The 14,605-nt window shown below is 41.8% G+C and overlaps 1 protein-coding gene across 2 annotated transcripts in view; it reads right to left on the bottom strand.

The window, feature by feature from the left end:
- Nucleotides 1–14,605, bottom strand: part of LOC126194685 (uncharacterized) — a 142,828-nt gene that overhangs the window by 25,615 nt on the left and 102,608 nt on the right. For both annotated transcript variants that reach the window (XM_049932894.1, XM_049932893.1), the window contains one exon: nucleotides 5,224–5,438. In XM_049932894.1, coding sequence (XP_049788851.1) covers nucleotides 5,224–5,438 — 215 coding nt within the window. The remainder of the gene's footprint in view (nucleotides 1–5,223; nucleotides 5,439–14,605) is intronic.

Raw genomic sequence — 14,605 nt, 5'->3', positions numbered from 1 at the left:
CACCGTTTTCCTGGACAAAGGTTTCAGGCAAGGCAGAACCATACAAACCTTGAAAACTCAGTCTTTCAAAAATTTCTCAAGGAAACAGGGCAGGTGGCCATGGAAGGCCCACGTGTAGACAGTATGGAGGATACCAATCCAGCAGTGGACAAAGAGACGAGATGGTCAACTACAGAACAGCGCGCTCAAAATCCACTTTGTGAGGTGGTTAGTAAATTGCGAGACTCGAGCCACCATACCAGCTGGGCATGAATCATATCTTCCATCGACTAGGAAACACAACTGGTGAGAGAGATGGGGCGATAGCTAGAAGGAAGGTGTTTGTCCTTACTGGGCTTAGGTATGAGTATGGCAGTGGCTTCATGCCAGCATCTAGAAAACATGCCCTCTGCCCAGATGCGGTTGTACCTATTAAGCAAAAAATGCTTGCCTGCAAGAGAAAGGTGCTGCAACATCTGAATGTTAACAGCATCCGACCCTGGGGTGTAGGATCAGGATGAAGTGAGAGCATACTCTAGCTTCCTCATAGTAAAGGCAGCATTGTACCACTCACAATTCTGAGAAGAGAAGGGTATTGCCTGAGTCCCCTCTGCTCAATTCCGATGGAGGAAGGCAGGGTGATAGTGGGAAGAGCTCGAAATTTCCGAAAAATGGTGGCCCAAAGTGTTGGATATGGCAATAGGGTCCACGATGATGTCATCTGCTACTATCAGGCTGGAAATTGGGGAAGGGATCTTGGTCCCAGACAGCTGCTGGAGGTTGGCACACATGACGGATGGAGTAGTTGAACTGTTAAAAGAACTAATAAAGGAAATCCAGCTGGCCTTTCTGCTATCCCAAAGAACGCAGTGACACTGTGCATATAACTGTTTGTAACGAATGCAGTTTGCCATCGTAGGATGATGGTTAAAAACACGGAGAGCATGTCTCCATGCGCGGATAGCATCGCGGCATGCCTCAGTCCACCAATGGACCGGGACACAGCGAGGACCGGAATGTTCTATGGTGGTAAGGATATTGTTTGTAAGATATTCTACTACCTGGTCATCGCAACTGGGGAAATCTTTTTCGTCAAAGGTCGCCAGGCAGGAGTAAGGCCTCTAGTCAGCCTTATAAAGCTTCCATGTGGGTGTGCATGTAGGTGAGGGAGTCAGCAATGGTCGCTCAAATACGTGTCAGACACAACAGACCACTTGAGATGATGGGCAAGCTGGGTAGTGCAGGATAGATACAAATGAGAATAGGCGTGTGAGGAGTCGGAAAGGAATGTGGGTGCTCCTGTGTTAAGACAGAAGAGAGAAGTTGATTAAGGTGGTCAGCCAACAGGTCACCTCTCTGAAGGTTCAGGGCGAGCCCCAAGGGGGATGGTACGCATTAAAGTCACCGAGCAGCAGAAATGGGTGAGGTAGCTGCCGAGTGAGCTGGAGTAAGTCTGCCCTGGGGACACTGAACGATGGAGGGATATAAGTGGTACAAAGGGAAAAGGTCAAGTGAGGAAGGTAAAAGCGAACTGCAACAGCTTGAAGATGGGTAGTCAGGGAGATGGGTTGACTATGAACATCATCCCGTATGAGCAGCATGACTCCCCCATGAGGCGGAATGCCGACCTCAGGAGTAAAGCCAAAACGGATTGGGAAGAAATGTGAAAGCTCAAAGCAGGTATGAGGACTCAATTTTGTTTCCTGAGGGCAGAGTACAAGTGGACGCTGTGATTATAAAAGCAACTGTTAATCCTCTTTGTCGGATCGAAGGCTGTGAATGTTCCATTGGAGGAGACTCATGATGAGGAAAAAATGAAGGGATGTCACCTTGGCGACTGCCGAGAGCAGGCCTACGAAGAGTCGCAGATACAGGGCACAGAGGCAGGACGATCCTGCTCCATGAGGTCCAAGGACACGTCTGCTTTTATTGTGCTGTCAGCCTGCTGAGCCCATAGCAGAAAAGCAGTTGGTGGTGTGCACCAGCAACACTGAGGCCGGCCAGATGAATGTATCACCTGGCAACAGCATCTAATAGGATCTTCGAGTCAGCGAAGGAGTCAGCAGAGCTTGCCTATGTTTGACTTTTTTGAGCCTTTCTGATTAGTAAAGGAAGACTCAGTTGTTGGATGGCTGGAGGGACGTAGGAAGTCTTCACGGGAGTATTCCTTCTGTCCTTTCCAGCCTGCCGGTTGCGTAGCTGGTGACTTCACCCTGTGAGGTGAGAGTTTGATGGCTTGTTGCACAGCTGGACGAGAGGATGGCAATGCTACCATGACACTGGGCAATTTCACAACCACAGAGCTGAATTTCAGGTTTAATGTCTGCATGGGCATGTACTTCATGGAGCAAGATGTAGCAATAGCAGTACTGTAAGTGCCAGATGGTAGAACATAGGGTTCGCAACTAGCCAATAACTTGTGAGTGACAGGGTAAGGAACTTTTTCCTTTACCCGGATCTCCTGGACTGTCACTCATCGAGATACACCAGACAATCTCAAGAAAAGGCAGCATGCTCACCATTGCAGTTGATACAGCGGAGAGGAGGCGGCAGACAATCGCCCTCGTGTGCATCCCTACCACAGGTTACACATTTGGCCAGCTGTCAACAAGACATTCAAGTGTGGTTCAAACGATGGCACTTGTAGCAGCGCATTGGGTTCAGAAGGTATGATCGGTTTGTGATAACTTCCCAGCCTGCTTTAATCTTTGATGGAAGCACCACTCTATCAAGGTGAGGAAAAGGGTACATGTGGACACTAAGGAGGCATCTACAGTTTTCATCACCCGATGGACAGCAATGGTTCAAAAAAAATGGTTCAAATGGCTCTGAGCACTATGGGACTTAACGTCTATGGTCATCAGTCCCCTAGAACTTAGAACTACTTAAACCTAACTAACCTAAGGACATCACACACATCCATGCCCGAGGCAGGATTCGAACCTGCGACCGTAGCAGTCGCGCGGCTCCGGACTGAGCGCCTAGAACCGCTAGAGATGGACAGCAATGACAGCCTGATCAGAGAGGTATGTTTGGATTTCAGATTCGCTCAGACCATCGAGTATCCTAGTGTAAATAACACCAAAGGAAGAGTTCAGAGTTCTATGGGCCTCGACACAAACAGGATAGCCACGGAGAAGTGACGCAGCAAGCAGTAGTTGTGCTTGAGAATCCAAAGTAGTCTCCGAAAGCAAAGTGCCATTCTGTAAATGAGAACAGCATTTCACATGGCTGGCAATTGCATCAACATCTTTCTGAACAATACTCAGATTTACCATCGTGAATGAATGACCATTTTCAGTATATAAAACCACAAGGAACCATGGTGCAGTTGGAAGGCTCTCTGAATCGTTAGCCTCTTTCTGTTTCCGTTTAATAGACATTAATCGTGAAGATGATTGGCTCATTACAAGAAAATCCCCATGATTGCCAGCATCTCCAATGGCGTGCTCCTTACAACTGGGGACCCCCTTCACAAGGGGCACACCCGCTTTAGGTGATTGTTCACACCTCAGGTCACACCTCCTGGACACCTGACAGAGGGACCGATCAGCAATTTGGGAAAGTAGCAGCTCAGGCAGTCAGCATTCCCTAGGCCTGGTCTGTACCAGAGGTATGTGCAAACCCTACCTGTCAACCCAGGGCTGGTAATTACGCGTTATCCAGTCACCTGTTAGGGTCAGACACATGGGCCGGTCTTCAGGAGCGCACAGTGAGGAGGAAGAAAAGGAGGAGCCTCAAACGCCAAAGTGGAGGAAGGATAGGAGAAGGTGAATGAAGAAAAGAAAAGGGAATGAAAAACAGTGGTTAGACTGTTCTTAGTCAGAGACAGATAATGCAAAAAATTCCCAAAACCACCCCAGACATGTTTCCCACAGGAGGGGGACAAAAAATAGTAAGAGGATAAGCATGCAGCACGAAGGGGAAGAGATGCTGCAAAGGCTAGGGCCCCATAGTCGCCAAACACGAACCAGCCGAAGAGTGGCAAGCCCCCTGGGGTGCTGAAATTTGTGCTGCTTACACTTATTTGGTTGAACTATTTCTTTCATGTGTTATTAAAAAGCAAATAAAATTACACTACAGCACTGGCAGTTGATGCCCTAATATAAATTGTCGGTGCCAATGAGAATCGTTACAAAGTTGATATGAAGCACTTGAATTTTACTACAGAATACAACTACAAATAAAATAAATTACACTACAGCAGATATATTCATCCCGAGAGAATGAGCAACTGTGTTGATATTTAGACCAATTCTCCTTTATTCTTCAGTCCCAGTGGCACATTTTTAATTACATGAAATGTTCCAGTCACTCTGGATCATCTTCAGATGTAAGTAGTTGTGCCCAACTGATCTGTCTGTGTCAGAACCTCACAGTGTACCGAGACTAAAGAATGAATGAGAAGCGTTTGAAATAAATTAGTCAAAAATACCACAGGCACTAGTCCCTTCCTTCAGTTGTGAAACATTTATCCTGTTGAAATTTTTCCTCACTTCTCAATCAGAGTCCATCAATCACAAATCATAATCAGCCCTATTATTCTTTATCATGAATATTTTCTTGTCTGCCATTAAACATGATGCACCACTTTTGAACTGAATCATCATTCACCACATTTCAACCAGCTTTGGTTGAAAATGAAATGAAGTCCCATGCTTCTTTTACAGAGCGTAGGGGAACGATGCGGGAAACCCGCACCGCCTTACTAGGCAAGGTCTTAATGGAGGTGGTTTGCCGTTGCCTTCCTCCGACCGTAATGGGGATGAATGATGATGATGAAGACGAGACAACACCCAGTCATCTCGAGGCAGGAAAAATCCCTGACCCTGCCGGGAATCGAACCCGGGACCCCGTGCTCAGGAAGCACAAACGCTGCCGCGAGACCACGAAGGGTGGACCAGCTTTGGTAGCTTTGGTTACCTGCCTATAAATTTCTGATGTTTTACTGTTTGCTGTACATTTCCATCCAAAATTTTAGGTAGCATTCCTACATGGCATTCTACCATTTGTTTTAATCATAAGTACACCTGCTCACTATTAGCTAATAATGATATACAAAAATATTGTAGGATACTGTGAAATAAACTATTACGAACTAAACAACCTATAATCTTTTTGTATAAGTACTACATTGTTTCATTATAATTTAGAAAGCAACCACTCTTGTGGCTTGTACACTGCCATTTTACAGGAAGTGCAAGCTGAAAATAACATCACATAGTAATTAAAAGATTCAAATACCTTCCTGAAAAAATTAAACCCTGCTTCATCTGTTTGGGTGTTAGCAGATTTGTGCTCAGAAAGATATGTAAGTACTCATTAACAAGCTTCTCCAGACCCATTTCAATAATTATTTCCACACATTCATTACCCAGAAGCTCTGGCACTGTTTCTCGTTCACCAGAAATCAGCTCCTTAATAATCCTTGCAGCAGTTGTGGAGTTTGTGGGACGTACCTGTTTTGAACAAAACAAGAGATTGATGTATATTTATGGAAAATATTCCAGTACAGGGCAATCAAGACAAAGTCAAATAGGTACAAGGCTGGAGTAGGACTAATAACGAAGAAGAAAATATGAATGCACGTAATCCACTATCAACAACATAGTAAACGCACTATCATACCAAAGAAAGATACAAAACTTAGCACCTGCCACAGTGATACAGGTTTTTATGCCTACTAGTTCCATAAATGATGAAGGGAGAAAGAATATGTAATGAGATAAAAGAAATAATTTAGTTAAGGGGGCTGAAAGTTAACTGGGAGTAGAGGGTAAAATAATAAGGACGTGGACTGTGGCAAAGAATGAAGGGGAGATCTGTCTGGTAGAATTTTGCACAGAGCATAATTTAATCATTGCCAACATTTGTTTTAAGAATCATGAAATAAGGTCATATATGCACAAGAGATCTGAAGACATTGGAAGATTTCAGATTGATTATATAATGACAAGACAGATTTTGAAACGGGATCATAGACTGCAAAACACTTCCAATGGTGGATGTGTCCTCTGAGTACAACTTATTGGTTATGAATTGCAGATTAAATATTAAAAAGTTTCAGAAATGAAAGTAATTAAGGGGATGGCATTTGGATAAATTGAAATAACCAGATGATGCTAAAGTTTGCAACAACTAACTGAAACGGAGGAAAGGAATACAACAGATGACAAAAGCTTAGCTTAGAGAGGTGAAACAGTGAAGGCAGCAGAGGAAAAATTATGCAAGAAGATAAGGCCTAATAGAAAGCTTTCATCATATGAGATACTGAATTTAATCTATGAAAGAAAAAAATATAAAAATGCAGCAAATACGGCAGTCAAAAGAGAAAACAGACATATAAAAAAACAGACTGGCAAAGCTGCAGAAACATGTCACTATGGACATGACCAAATAGGTCAGGTCTTTAAATATGTCTGCTTGTGTCTGTATATGTGTGGATGGATATGTGTGTGTGTGCGCGCAAGTGTATACCCGTCCTTTTTTCCCCCTAAGGTAAGTCTTTCCGCTCCCGGGATTGGAATGACTCCTTACCCTCTCCCTTAAAATCCACATCCTTTCGTCTTTCCATCTCCTTCCCTCTTTCCTGATGAGGCAACAGTTTGTTGCGAAAGCTTGAATTTTGTGTGTATGTTTGTGTGTCTATCGACGTGCCAGTGCTTTCGTTTGGTAAGTCACATCATCTTTGTTTTTAAACTATTCCACTTGGTACACAAGATACATCAGACAGACAAAATACCCTCAGAAGCATGTAATAAATCTAATTCTGAAGAAAGTAAGTGTTGGCTGATGTTACCAAACTGTCTGCTGAATAAGTAATGGTCACAAAACTGTTTCAAATTATTGCACTTACAAAAGTATGGAAGAACCAGTAGAAGCTGACATCGGTGAAGATCAGTTTGGGTTACGGAGAATAGTGGGAATGCATGAGGTAATGACAGGGTTGTACCCTATTCTGATCATACTCAATATGTACACAGAGCAAACAATGAAGGAATGAATTAATTTTTTGGGAAGGGTGAAAGGGCTAAACATTGAGGTCATCAGTTCCTCTTTCCTTTAATAAACAAATACTAAAGGTTTTCAGGAGAAGAAAAAGTTGGACTGCTAAATTAATCATCAGAGGCAGAGAGCCTGGTACAAAACAGAGGGAAGGAAAGGAATTGTCAATGGGAAAGGCACTGCACTGAGATAAGAAATGAGATGATCTACAGCATCCCCTACCAGAAGGCTGTCCACAGGGCTCATCCTAAATATGCTAGTCCCAAGCCAGATCTTGCAAATAGTAAACCAGGCACAGTAGCTGTAACATCAAAGGGGCACAGACTCATGAGCCCGATACCCATAACCCAGCTGTGATAGGACTAGTGCTTTGTACAGATGAAAGAAAGTGGAATGGTCCACACCCCAGAAGGTGTGACTCAAGCAGCAGGGAGTGTCGAGTTTAAACTAGCATTTCTTTTCAAGCTGGTGACTGTAGTAACCATGTCAATTACGCATCAAATAGAAATCCCAACAAACAATATGACAACCACACTGATCAGTCCATTAAAAAGGTAAAGTTTCAGCAGAAGTGTATAACACATGTTTTCGCAGTGGAAAACTTTAAGCCATGGGCAAGAGCCTACCATTGTGCTTTCTGATGGCACCTTCCGGCTACCATTCAATAACACTCATTGTTAAAGAACTGCAATAAATATATCAGTCATCCACATACAGAGGTGGTGAAACCGTACATCCCAAAGCCTCTACAAGTCCGTTATTCACTATCAGAAAGAGGGTCAGACTCATCACAGATCCCTATGGGACGCCATTCTCCTGTATATCAAGAGTGCTACATGATGACCCAATTCAGATACAACACAACCAGAGAGAAAATTCCAGACAAATATCAGGAGGGGACTCTCAAATCACACTTTTACAGTTTGTTAAGGATGTGATAACATTATGAGGTGTCACAGGCTTTTTGTAAGTCAAAGAAGACAGTAGTGAGGTGTTAGCAGTGGACAAAAGCTGCCCATTCAGGAAACTCCAGCTGAATTAAGTGGTAAGTAATGGATCAGACTTCCCTAAATCCACACAGGCTGTTTGACAAATGCCCCATGTCTCTAAAGTTCAACATGGCTGTCAGTTCACCATTCGTTCAAGCTGGTTAAACATAACAGTTATGAGTTGGTCAGGCTCATAGTGGTCCATTTCATATGGGGTTTTATCTGGTTTCAGAACTAAGGCAAATGCGATTTTCCTCCACTGTGTCATGTTATGGCCAGGGGCCAGAGTACTGAGGAGTTCCCATTCACAGAAAGTAGTATTACATGATTCCAGATGTTGGGCAACGAGGGATAGATTGTTTCCCTCTACACGTCTTTTGTAGATGGACGGCTGAGGATTTGGTGTCGGATACAGGTGCTTGAGCTAAATGTGCTGCAAGGTGTTCTGCAATAACAGTAGGGGCAGAAGGAATATTGCCTTCCGAGAGGATACCACAAATACTGGTTGCGAGCTAATAATTATTGACACAAAGCAACTTGGCCCATACCCGCAAAGGAAAGGTATGGGTCCCTATGGTAATAACACAGCTTTCCCAACACTCATTCTTCTGGTGTTTTATGAAGTAGCATTCCCAAGCAAAGGCAAAAAGATTTACACTGACAGATGGCACTATGTTGTCAGAGTGAAACTTAACAGCTAGGACATTTCCCTTACTTTTATATAGCTTGTTACCAACAAATTTCAAACTCATATTAATTAATTGAAAAGCTACTAGCATGTCAACAGCAATCCTAACCATAGCAAAATATGGCCAATATTAGAAATATTATACCGTGGCAACTTTTATCATGAAATATACCTGCACAAAACGCCTACCCCCTATGAACCATAGACCTTGCCGTTGGTGGGGAGGCTTGCATGCCTCAGCGATACAGATAGCCGTACCGTAGGTGCAACCACAACGGAGGGGTATCTGTTGAGAGGCCAGACAAATGTGTGGTTCCTGAAGAGGGGGCAGCAGCCTTTTCAGTAGTTCCAGGGGCAACAGTCTGAATGAGTGACTGATCTGGCCTTTTAACACTAACCAAAACGGCCTTGCTGTGCTGGTACTGTGAATGGCTAAAAACGAGGAGAAACTACAGCGGTAATTTTTCCTGAGGACATGCAGCTTTACAGTATGGTTAAATGATGATGGCGTCCTCTTGGGTAAAATATTCCGCAGGTAAAATAGTCCCCCGTTCGGATCTCTGGGCGGGGACTACTCAAGAGAACGTCGTTATCAGGAGAAAGAAAACTGGCGTTCTACGGACCAGAGCGTGGAACGTCAAATCCCTTAATCGGGCAGGTAGGTTAGAAAATTTAAAAAGGGAAATGGATAGGTTAAAGTTAGATATAGTGGGAATTAGTGAAGTTCGGTGGCAGGAGGAACAAGACTTTTGGTCAGGTGAATACAGGGTTATAAATACAAAATCAAATAGGGGTAATGCAGGAGTAGGTTTAATAATGAATAAAAAAATAGGAGTGCGGGTTAGCTACTACAAAAAGCATAGTGAACGAATTATTGTGGCCAAGATAGACACGAAGCCCATGCCTACTACAGTAGTACAAGTTTATATGCCAACTAGCTCTGCAGATGATGAAGAAATTGATGAAATGTATGAGGAGATAAAAGAAATTATTCAGGTAGTGAAGGAAGACGAAAATTTAATAGTCATGGGTGACTGGAATTCGATAGTAGGAAAAAGAAGAACGAAATGTAGTAGGTGAATATGGATTGGGGGTAAGAGATGAAAGAGGAAGCTGCCTGGCAGAATTTTGCACAGAGCATAACTTAATCATAGCTAACACTTGGTTCAAGAATAATAAAAGAAGGTTGTATACATGGAAGAAGCCTGGAGATACTGGAAGGTCTCAGATAGATTATATGATGGTGAGACAGAGATTTAGGAACCAGGTTTTAAATTTTAAGACATTTCCAGGGGCAGATGTGGACTCTGACCACAATCTATTAGTTATGAACTGTAGATTAAAACTGAAGAAACTGCAAAAAGGTGGGAATTTAAGGAGATGGGACCTGGATAAACTGACTAAACCAGAGGTTGTACAGAGTTTCATGGAGAGCATAAGGGAACAATTGACAGGAATGGGGGAAAGAAATACAGTAGAAGAAGAATGGGTAGCATTGAGGGATGAAATAGTGAAGGCAGCAGAGGATCAAGTAGGTAAAAAGACAAGGGCTAGTAGAAATCCTTGGGTAACAGAATCTATAATGAATTTAATTGATGAAAGGAGAAAAGATAAAAATGCAGTAAATGAAGCAGGCAAAAAGGAATACAAACATCTCAAAAATGAGATTGACAGGAATTGTAAAATGGCTAAGCAGGCACGGCTAGAAGACAAACGTAGCAGCAAGGACGTAGCAGGAAGATAGATACTGACTACAGGAAAATTAAAAAGACCTTTGGAGAAAAGAGAACCACTTGTATGAATATCAAGAGCTCAGACGGAAACCCAGTTCTAAGCAAAGAAGGGCCTACACAAGGGTGATGTACTTGAGGGCAATATTATGGAAATGGAAGAGGAACAGGATGTAGATGAAGATGAAATGGGAGATATGATACTGCGTGAAGAGTTCGACAGACTATTGAATGACCAAAGTCAAAACAAGGCCCCAGGAGTAGACAACATTCCATTAGAACCACTGACAGCCTTGGGTGAGCCAGCCCTGACAAAACTCTACCACCTGTTGAGCAAGATGTATGAGACAGGTGAAATACCGTCAGACTTCTCCAATCCCAAAGAAAGCAGGTGTTGACAGATGTGAAAATTACCGAACTATCAGTTTAATAACTCATGTCTGTAAATACTTAATCATGTCTGTAAATAGTTAACGCGAAATCTTTACAGACGAATGGAAAAACTGGTAGAAGCCGACCTCGGGGAAGATCAGTTTGGATTCTGTAGAAATATTGGAACACAGGAGGCAATACTAACCCTACGACTTATCTTAGAAGCTAGATTAAGAAAAGGCTAACCCACATTTCTAGCATTTGTAGACTTAGAGAAATGCTTTTGACAATGTTGACCGGAATACTCTCTTTCAAATTCTGAAGAAGGCAGGGGTAAAATACAGGGAGCAAAAGGCTATTTACAATTTGCACAGAAACCAGATGGCAGTTATAAAGAGCCGAGGGGTATGAAAGGGAAGCAATGGTTGGGAAGGGGGTGAGACAGGGTTGTAGCCTCTCCCTGATGTTGTTCAATCTGTATATTGAGTAAGCAGTAAAGGAAACAAAAGAAAAATTTGGAGTAGGTATTAAAATCCATGGAGAGGAAATAAAAACTTTGAGGTTTGCCGATGACATTGTAATTCTGTCAGACAGCAAAGGACTTGGAACAGCAGTTGAATGGAATGGACAGGGGTCTTGAGAGGAGGATGTAAGATTAACATCTACAAAAGCAAAATGAGGAATGTAGCCGAATTAAGTCAGGTGATTCTGAGGGAATTAGATTAGGAAATGAGACACTTAAAGTAGTAAAGGAGTTTTGCTATTTGGGGAGCAAAATAACTGATGAGGGTCGAAGTGGAGAGGATATAAAATGTAGACCGGCAATGGCAAGGAAAGTATTTCTGAAGAAGATAAATTTGTTAACATCGAGTATAGATTTAAGTGTCAGGAAGTCGTTTCTGAAAGTATTTTTATGGAGTGTAGCCATGTATGGAAGTGAAACATGGACGATAAATAGTTTGGACAAGAAGAGAATAGAAGCTTTCGAAACGTGGTGCTACAGAAGAATGCTGAAGATTAGATGGGTAGATCACATAACTAATGAGGAGGTACTGAATAGAATTGGAGACGAGAATAATTTGTGGCACAACTTGACTAGAAGAAGGGATCGGTTGGTAGTACATGTTCTGAGGCATCAAGGGATCACCAATTTAGTATTGGAGGGCAGCGTGGAGGGTAAAAATTGTAGAGGGAGACCGAGAGATGAATGCACTAAGCAGATTCAGAAGGATGTAGGCTGCAGTACGTACTACGAGATGACGAAACTTGCACAGGATAGAGTAGCATGGAGAGCTGCATCAAACCAGTCTCAGGACTGAAGACCTCACCAAAAACAACCTGCACAATGTTTTCGATATGTCTCAGGTAGATGCTGCAATTCTAGTCCCTTGAAATTTGTGTATGTCTGCTACCATCATTATTGATGACATATTTAAAACAGAAGTAATTTGAAAGCAATTAAAACAAAAAAGTGTTAATCATCGTTGTCTATATATAGCTTAAAACTAATGTGATTAAAAAACACAGAACAGAATCTAATTAAAATACGAGTGTAGCTATGAAAATGAAAAACACCCTGTCCACCAGATTCAATTTTGAAAACATTACTTTAATAAAATGAAGTACAATTTTGAAGCTATAAAGAATTTATATTCTCTATTTTATGAATAATCCACTAAAAGGTAATATGTATTGTTCTAATTATTTACCTGATTGTTTTCATTCTGTATGAAACAGCTTTGTTGCAAATTTCATATATTACATAATATAATTTTATTTTATGATTAGTGTTATTTAATGTACTGTTATCTGTTTGTAGCAGTTACATCATTGTAGCAAAACCTATGTAGGGCCCATGTGGAGCCACTGTTGTATGCCGGTTTTGGATGAAGTATTGACACTGCACCTACATCGATCAGTTAACACGTTATCGATTCTGAACGACGCACACTGTGCCAACTTTGTATAGTTTTACTCTGAAATAAACATAACTGAAGTTCAAAACAAATTGTGGCATGAATTAAGTGAGCATTACAACCCACTTGGTCTGTATTTGTACCTCCAGGATGTTGATCTGTTCTTGTTTTCTAAAGCAACTAAAACAAAATCAACTCTCTGAAGCTGTCAACATAGGTTAAGTATTTGACCCCAGCCCAAGAAAAGCCCTTTTTCATTTGTAAACTTCTCAGGAGCTCCCGCCTGTTTGATCTCTGGTTGTCTTAGGATTTCCTGTGGCCACAGTGGGACTGGTTTCTGGTGGAATGTTCCATGGTGGGGCAGATTTCTAAGGAGATGTTTCACAGTGGACATGTCTCGGAATAGATATTCTATGCTTTTATTCCCGCCCCCTTTGGATGGCAGCACAGGGCTGAAATAATGTCACTTGGCTTTCTTGATGGACGATCACTGGTTGGGTAATGATATGGAAATGTCATGACAATCAAGAAATTATTACTCTTATACAAGACATCATGTAGCCTCCATTACAGACCTTTGGCATATATGTCCCATGTGCCACATGGATCTAGTGTGCCACTGCTTAGTAAATGTATGTCATGGTGTTCCATTATAACACCTCTGTTAGATGTATCACAACCTCAAAACGGTTTGGGGCATTCAATTTGCCCAGAATGGGACAATGTGAAGTTAGCCGACACATCAGGTCAACTATCTCCTGATATGTTACCTCCGTGTTTGAAGTGATATGGGCAACACAGTAAGTTAAATCACAGTCATCATCTGTATGTGAACAGCCATTGCCTCTAATGCTCCATTGAATGGAAGTTTATCACTAAAAAAAATGTCTGCATGCACCAATTAGCATGATTTTAGTAGAAGAGTTCAAAGACGGGAAACAACATTGAAAAATTACAATCTATACATAAAGCAATAGAGGAGAAGGCTAATAATTTAAGTTCTAAAACTGAGGGAAAAATAACCAAATTAGGTTCAAAAATAAACAGGGTACAGCAAACTGTTATAAATCAATTGAATGTATTATATAAAAAAGTAAATTAAATTCAGGAAAATTTTGTATCAAAAACTTACATGCGTATTATAGCGCCTGGTATGTCAGATGACTTAAGTTTGTTGAAATGGTTCCTTGGATGGGAGGCATTGTCAGGGACACTAAAAAATTTGACGAGTGTCAAATCTTTAGTGATTTTAAGAACATTTTTTTCAATAAGTTTTGGTTCAAGTCTGAGCAAGCTAGAATTAAGAGTGAATTTTTGAATGGCCTTGTTTTTTAGAGGGAGAAAAAACAGTGAAAGATTTCTGCAGAAACCAATTAAAGAGATAAGCACATTGACATAAACCTTCTGATGAAATGACTCAGACACAATCAAAAGAAGGTTGGCTAAAAAACCACACTGGTATCTAGTTTATGGGCCAGACAAATCACTTCCTCAGTTTCCGAAATATGTAGACAAATCGGTTGGTTGGTTTAAAAGGGGGGGGGGGGGGGGGGGGAGTCATCGGTCCCTTGTTCCCAGTAAAATAATTACCCACGGGAAAGAATAAAAGAAAGGAGACGTACAGCACAATAACAGGAGAATGGGAAGAATGGGAAGAACCAGAAGAACGACAGAAGAACAACCAACACTACCACAGGCAAAACGGGAAAAGAAATCCACAGAGAAAACAAGAAACAGGTAGAAGGGATGAAAACGAGAGCAGACAACCCTGGCTGGCCAACCCCGAGAATAAAAAGGGAAAGCCAGCCACTCTGTGACACATTAAAACATCCAGCCTAAAAGCATTAGAGTGGCGAGCACAAAGGGACAAAGGACATGCACGAAAAATTATATAGAATGATAAAACCCACCGTCGCATATAAAACA

Source organism: Schistocerca nitens, chromosome 7 (assembly GCF_023898315.1).
Source record: "Schistocerca nitens isolate TAMUIC-IGC-003100 chromosome 7, iqSchNite1.1, whole genome shotgun sequence".
Lineage (NCBI taxonomy): Eukaryota > Metazoa > Arthropoda > Insecta > Orthoptera > Acrididae > Schistocerca > Schistocerca nitens.
This window is presented reverse-complemented; position numbering and strand designations above follow the sequence as displayed.